The sequence below is a fragment of the Sinocyclocheilus anshuiensis genome, unplaced genomic scaffold, assembly GCF_001515605.1.
Source record: "Sinocyclocheilus anshuiensis isolate Anshui unplaced genomic scaffold, SAMN03320099.WGS_v1.1 scaffold967, whole genome shotgun sequence".
Taxonomy (NCBI): Eukaryota; Metazoa; Chordata; class Actinopteri; order Cypriniformes; family Cyprinidae; genus Sinocyclocheilus; species Sinocyclocheilus anshuiensis.
This window is the reverse complement of record NW_015542427.1, coordinates 479335-486971: the sequence shown is the minus strand read 5'-3', so window position 1 is coordinate 486971 and position 7637 is coordinate 479335. Positions and strand designations below refer to the sequence as shown.

Here is a 7637-nt window from a genome sequence, read left to right as displayed (position 1 = left end):
TTTTTTACTCCCTAATATCGGTATCGGTATCGGCCCCAAAAAACCCATATCGGTCGGGCTCTAATCGTAATTGATACACCAGCCTTTTATGGCTTATTATGATAAAGAAGAAAATGCAGCTCGTACTCCAAGGAAAAAAACACATCAGTTTTATTCAGAGGCCCAGACTGAGCAAAAATATTGATATTTAAATGTAAGATGACATTCTGATAGCTTGTAATGGAAATCAGCAGTATAAGACTACATAAAATGCATATAAATATCAGTCACTCTATATTTGCCAATAATATGTCTTAAGATTATATTTACATGCTTCGTCTTATAATGAAAGTTTTGTATTTTTTTGTGGGAGACAACACACATAATGCAATACAATGATGATTGAGAGATGAACAAATAAACATTCCTCATAAAGCCAAGTTGATTCAATCCAATAAGTGGTCATCTGGAAATATTACTAACAATGTAAAATGTACATTTTTGAATAATAAAAGGCTTTTTACTTGCTAAAAATAAAAACTATCAGATGACAGAAGCCTTGTAGATGTTTTCAGCAAAGTTTTGATTGTTGATCGTTTAGATGCCTTAGAAATTTGCATGTCAGATATTATAAAGTAGGCTTTATAGGGTTAAATTGTGAACCGCAACAACACCACCATCTAAACAAATCTGCTCTATAAAAGATGTTTTGAAAATGGGTGTGTTTCAATCAGCTCACTAGTTCATTAGTCAAGCGACTGATCAGGGAGTTAAGGGCTGTCTCAATTGTGAAATCCTTCCAGTGCACTGGAACTTTTGCTGCCTAAAAAATCCCACAATGCAGCACAAAAACCAGGGAGTTTCGATACTCGCTATGCTCCCTTCCCAGAAATTACGGCACATTTCTGAATAGTGGTTAAACGGATCGTAGTTGATCCGTGATCCGTACGGACCAAGCCCCACGGTTCGGCACGATGTGATCCACGGATTAATTGCAAAATTTAACCATAATAGAGTCTTACGTTTTTCATTTGTTCATATTTACACAAGCAAGCGAATTTTAAATAATTCCAAAGAGAAAAGGCGAAAGGGAACTCGATTCGTTACTCGCGCGCTGTTCTCTACACGCACAGCCACACACACACGAAGCACGCACACGCGTTTCAGACGGCGCGCGAACACCAAACTGAATCCTCTTCTGAATCCTCTGAACAGACACATACACATAAAATTGACAAAATACCCATCTCGACAATCATTCAGGTAAACGCAGTCAGTTATATGTCAAGTGAATGAAAACAGCTGAGAAAGAAATCGGATGTGAAGTGTATCATTATATCGGATCTGTGCATCAGGTCTTAAAGGGACAGCGGCCTATAAATACTGCTGCTGTCATTAATGATCATCAAACAACAAAACAGCTGTGATAAAAAACCTATATTTAATTTATACAGTGAACACTATGCAGTGTTATTTTCCCTAAATATTACATTTCTGTATTTGAATACTGCCAACCTTATTTTATTTGTAACATATTCTGTTGTATTTTATGCTTGTAATTTGTGTATTTGTTCTTATTTTTACTGGCTGTTCTCTTCTCTTGTCTCTTTAATCATGTTTAAACTTTCTTAGTTATTAATCTAGTAGTATTTGCTGTGGTATCAAAGAAGTACTTCGCTTTAAGTAATAAATGGAAAGCAAGTTAAATTTAAATATTTTTTTTTTCTTGCTGATCCGAAAAATGATCCGATCTGTGGGTCAAAAAACGTAATGTGATCCGAACCGTGTGATTTGTGATCCGTTGAACCACTATTTCTGAAGAATGAAACATAAAACGCACAAGCCAACTTTGTAAATATAATGAAACGCAGTTTTTTTTTAATATATATTTTAGCATAAACACATCACTACATAGGAAGTGAACACATCTAGTTAACATTTATAATTAATATTCAGTTGAGTATTAAAGGGGTCATATGATGCGATTTCAAGTGGGTTGCCATTTCAACAAGCCAGAGAAATTAACACAAAAGAGAGAGAAGAACAAAAGAAAATTAACCATCATTGACTATTTGCGATCTAACTTTGAGCATCAATTTCTTAAGACGATAAGTTTCTTGATCACTGAAAGTAAACTGATCAGACCGATCAGTATTTTTCATAAACAGCTTGACTGAATCGAGAAACATCTTTAAATCAGGGAAAAAGTCATCAACTCTAACTGATCTCATGCCTTCAGTGTCCTGTAAGAATGAACGGAGTCTAGTGAAAGGGTAAACGCCCTCCGCTTCCACCTGTGTGTCCGCACTAAACTCACATACACTCTCCTGCGTGTCCATCGAACTCTCTTCAGACTGCGAGCCGTTCACTGAAGCCAACTTTGATACTTTACTAGCCTGATCTGCGTTCACCGTGTTATCTAGCTCTTTTCTTTTGATAGACTGTTTAACCAGATCGCTATCACACACAACATTCTCCTCATCAAGCAGCGCTGATTCAGCTATTCTAGTAACAATATGAACAGTCTTAGTGCCTACCTTTGGGTCTCGTTGAACTTCCAACTCTCTTTGCTTGCTCGTTAATTCCTCCATAACTTCCTTCTCGGGATTACTATCATCGCTTTCCTCTCTTGCAGGTCGTGTATCTCCCTTTGTTGTAACTGAAGTGGCAGCTCTGCTTGTACTCGGCTGTTCCACCACATTAGCGGTTGTTTCACCTAACGTTAACCTCTCCGGGCACGACCGGATCAGATGGCCTACAGTTCCGCACCCGAAGCACTTCATCATCTCTGATGTTGCATGTACTGTGTAATCATAATCATCAATCTTAAACTTAAACACCAAGTTCAGTTCCTCATTATTACTTTTAAGCACCATGAGTACCCGCCTCCTAAACGACATAACATGTTTTAAATGAGGGGATTTACAACTCATGGGGATCAATTTAATCGGAGATACTAGCTGACCATATCTCTGTAACTCTTTAGCCAAAACTTCATTTTTGAGAAAAGGAGGAACATTAGAGATGATGATTTTTTTAGCAGGATTCACTAAAGACAGAACAGGTATGAAAGTACCTTGAATTACAACTCCATTCTCAATTAACTGATTCGCTTTGTCTATGCTATCCAAAAAAATCACAACAGCACTATTCATCCGCGAGGCGGATTTGATACTTCCAAAACCGACCTCTTCTCCGACCGCTAAACTGCAATCCTCTACCGAACAACCGGCCGGCGGAGACAGCTTAATAGTGTGCCGGCGCGTGAGCTTAAACAAACTGAGCTGATCGCCCGCAGCCATGCTGCAGCCGCCACTCTACAAACTACTCACAATAACCTACACTAAAGATCAAACAAACAACAACAAAAAACAATAAAAGAAAAAAGAGAAAAGTTTTGAAAAACCACTCACACTACCACGCGCTCTCCAACGCACTCACCACGCTCAGTCTCACCATTCACTCAGAGAGAGAGAGAGAGAGAGAGAGAAAGAGAGAGCGCGAGAGAGAGCGCGAGAGAGCGCGAGAGAAAGAGAGAGAGCGCGAGAGAGAGAGAGAAAGAGAGATAGAGGGGGGGGGTCACATCACAAACACATACCAGCTTCATCACTGTGTCTGTCACGCGACTCTGTTCCCCTTTCGGGCTCTGTCTTTACATTTATTTTGAAAGCTGAAGCTTGCGATTATGGTAAGGGGCGTTACATTTCCGACGAGTGCTTGCGGTGTTCGGCCAATCACAATGCACTGGGTCAGCTGGCCAATCAGAGCAGACTACGCTTGTCGGAAGGAGGGACTTTGTAGAAAACAAAGCGTTTGAGAGAGGTGGGGCATAGAGGACCTACAATAATGTACAGTATTTGAAAAATAATGTGTTTTTTGAACATTAAAAGCATGTCAACATATTCTGTTAAACCAAATACACAAAATAATGATCTTTAAAAAAGCATCATATGACCCCTTTAATGTCCTAATGTTTCCTTCTCTTTAATAGGCCATGTGGGTTTTGTGGTGACTCCTGGTGGTCACTCCACTGCTTGACCAACAGTGTTATTCAGTTAAGCAGAAAGAAATTGAAACTTTGGCCCTGTTTATAACTGGTGATAAAATCTGTCTTGGACAACAGGGTCCAAAATACTCTTTGTTGTTTTAAAAACATCTGCATTGTCCTAATTCATTTTAGATGAGGGAGGGAGTGACAGTTTTATTAATTGAGGCCAAAAGTACAAACCACAGCCGAATGTGCTTGTAATGTTCCGTCAGTCTCATTCTGTACATACAAAGTTCAGTTATTTACAGAAGTGAATTCTTCAGAATTCAGTCCCAAAAAGTACAGCAGAGTACAAAACATGACCTCCCTGGGATTTAAGCACAAAGTATGCTTTGATTTTGAAATATTTAAAATGTATACGTTTCATTTTTACTATTTATTTTATAAAGTAGATTAGCATTGTTCAAAATATTATTTTGAAATTCATTTTGGGTAACTTTTATGTGCACACTCAGACACGACAATTCAGGCAGGAGTTAAATCATCTTTCAGCTTTGTAATTTGGCCTTTCTTTGACAAAATATAATTGTGCCTTGCATGACCTGGTATTTTAAAGTCACATGCTTAACCCTTTCAGACTGACTCAGCTGATCTCTTTCTCTCTCTTTCCACACAGAATGGACAGAACTTTCAGGACTTTGATTGTCAGGTAAGAGACTCTTGTGGTCATTAAGTCAAGTCAAGTCACCTTTATTTATATAGCTCTTTTAACAATACAGATTGTGTCAAAGCAACTGAACAGCATTAATTAGGAAAATAGTGTGTCAATAATGGATTTGAGATGGGTCTGTAATTTGCCAGTTCACTAGGATCTAGTTGTGGTTTCTTAATAAGAGGCTTAATAACCGGCAGCTTGAATGGTTTTGATTAGGCCTGTATGTACTCCATATGACCTCCTGAAGCATTCACCCACAGTCATTAATCTACTCTTCCTGCACTGTTGGTTTATTTCCCAGCACGGTGTGATGGTGAAAGATTCTTGACCTGTACTTCACTGTTGAGTAGTGAAATTCACTCTGGTGTCTCTTTGTTGTTCTGTGGGTGTGTGGGAGGGTTTGTGGGTGGTGAGTTGAGCCGGAGGAGAGCAAGTCACGTACACAACGGTGCTATTTGCTGAAGAGCAAGATTTAACTTGGGATGTTAGCACACTTCATTATCATACGTTTATTCCACTATTATTTATTTCTCTTAGTTTCATTCTTTTTTTTATTGGTATTTTCTCCAATTCAGTGATTTATATACTGTATGTCATTTATTTTTATTATGCTTTTGGCACATTTAGTTTCAGTTGATTGTGTTTATTCTCCTGCCATGGACTCTACAGGCGTAAGAGGTGATTCGGTCTTTTCCAGACCACAGCACATTGCTGTTAGTGCTGCTCACCAGCTCTTTATTATTCAGTGTGCTCCCCATTCTCCATTGTCTCAGACCTGGTCAGATTGGCATTTGATCCTCAACAGGTGTAGGGCAGTTGTACTCCAATTTCACCCAGGAAAAAGCAATTCCTTTTACTTGGGGACGTGGAATTTCTCAAGACAAGTCAAAGTGTTCCCCTTTAAGAGGAGGTACCAAAGGCCGAAGTGATTTTGCTTTGACTTTCAACAGTGTTTCATAGATTGCAGAAAACTGTCAGTCTTTCGGAAGACGTAAAATTATAGCCAACAAAATATATAAAAAATTAAATATTTCTTATTTATGTAATCTTCATAGTAAATTATCATCAGTTGTCATTTTATGGCTGTTTTCTTGGTGAAATGTTGCTCATAAAACATTTTCATATTTATATATATATATATTTTATTTAAATATTTATTTTATATTTATTTATTTATTTGTGAACTTATTTTTTTCCCCCAATAAATAAGCGCGTCTGTTTTCTTTTTGTTTTTTTTTGTTTTTTTTACAGAAATTTATTTGCATGATTTCTTGGACATAAAATCCATAATGCATGATTTGCATGTTTTATTAACTGAAGTAGGTAAGGTCACAATACAGTATTTTCATATGAAAATTTGTTTTTTTTTTTGCATACAAAGAGAAGTGAATTTTGTATTCTAAACACCCATAGTAATTCTCCTCATTTAGAAAAAGAGGCTCATTTTATCTGATCTTCCTGAGGTTTGGTCTTTACTCTTTAGTGAAGCTCATTTGGAGTATTTTAAGAGTGCAGTAAATTACACAGTAATTTATCATGATGTGAGGAACGAGGATCATGCCAGTGTTCACAGGTTTTATCCTCAGTCTGCAGCTTTGTCCGCTGGTTGAATGGATCGGTGTCTCGGGCGAGAGTTACATCACACATTCACACACCTGAGAGGATGCTGAATGTGTTAGTGGTCATACGAATGAAGTATAAATGAGATGGGTGAATCATATTGATTCTACATGTACTGTTTGTCTTTTGTGTTGCAGTGTAAAAGCTGATTTTTTCTTCTCTTTGGTTGGGTTTCTACTAGAGCTTGTATCTATGCAACAGGAGGACTTAAACCATTACATAATGTAGCTAACGTCTCTGAACTCCTAAGAGAGAAAGAGGAAACTACAATAAGGGTAAACTAGAGGAACTCGTTAGAAACTAAACAACTGCCTGAAGAGTCCAGGCCTAATGGTTCCTTGAAGCCCCATAATGCCTGATGAGATTACTATTTATTATAGTTTATAGTTCTCGGCAAGCTAATGTCATTAGGCTGAGCAGTTGCTATGGTGACGGTGTGTGAATGGGCTCTGTGGGTGATGTAAGCTGACACCTGTTGGGCTTCTCCTGAAGAGGGCAGTGTAAATGCATGTAACATTCAAGCTGTTCTCACAAAACATGCCGAGTTACTATGTTTGATGTTTGTTTAGCTCTGTTTGATTTGTTCTGTAGGTTTTAATTTTTAATTTTTTTAAACTTCTTAATGAACTACTTTAACTACTGTTTGGTCCATCAGCATTATTAACTTTGCAAGCTTGTTTTCTGTCCTCTCTCAGTGTCTGGCTGATTAAAGTGTAATGGCACAGCATTGGTTCTGTAGGGGTATGGCATTGGGTCAGATGGCACACGGGGCAGCGGATGTGTTTATTCAGGCGTGACGCTCACTCTGCCGGAAAAGGACAGACACAAGGGATGACCATTTACTCTCGTTACCATCGTATCTGCTGTATACTACAGTTTTTTTACTCTCTATTGCTTGTACACACAAAAACATGTTTACAGGTTACAGAGTTAATCTCTAGCAACAATTATATAATTTACAAAACTGGTGATATAAAGTATGATAGACTGCATGTTGTTGTTTTTTTTTAATAACATTTTTACTTCCTTTTAGGTTTGCATGATTTAATCAAATTTTATTGTCAATTACGGTTTTGGCTTCCAACGATTATGAAACAGGATAATTGAGATAAAACTATTATTGTGCCACATTCTGTTTTGCAAAATCCAATCAATCGGTTTGCTTGTTTCATCTTGTGTTATAAATCCAGAGCACCCTTTTCCTTTACAACAGTGCACTTTCATCCTTCCCTAAAAGCCCAAACTCACTGTGGCATGTTTAGTAAAGCAATAAGCCCCAAGAAGCCGTGGTTTACAGTGAATTTATAACAGCTAAGGGGCGTTGTTAGGCGCGAT

At 37.9% G+C, this 7637-nt stretch overlaps 1 protein-coding gene across 2 annotated transcripts in view; it reads left to right on the top strand.

Moving 5' to 3' along the window:
* LOC107693556 (protein NDRG3-like) overlaps positions 1-7637 on the top strand; it is a 71821-nt gene that overhangs the window by 32732 nt on the left and 31452 nt on the right. For both annotated transcript variants that reach the window (XM_016492997.1, XM_016492998.1), the window contains exon 3: positions 4644-4676. In XM_016492997.1, the coding sequence (XP_016348483.1) occupies positions 4644-4676 (33 nt within the window). The remainder of the gene's footprint in view (positions 1-4643; positions 4677-7637) is intronic.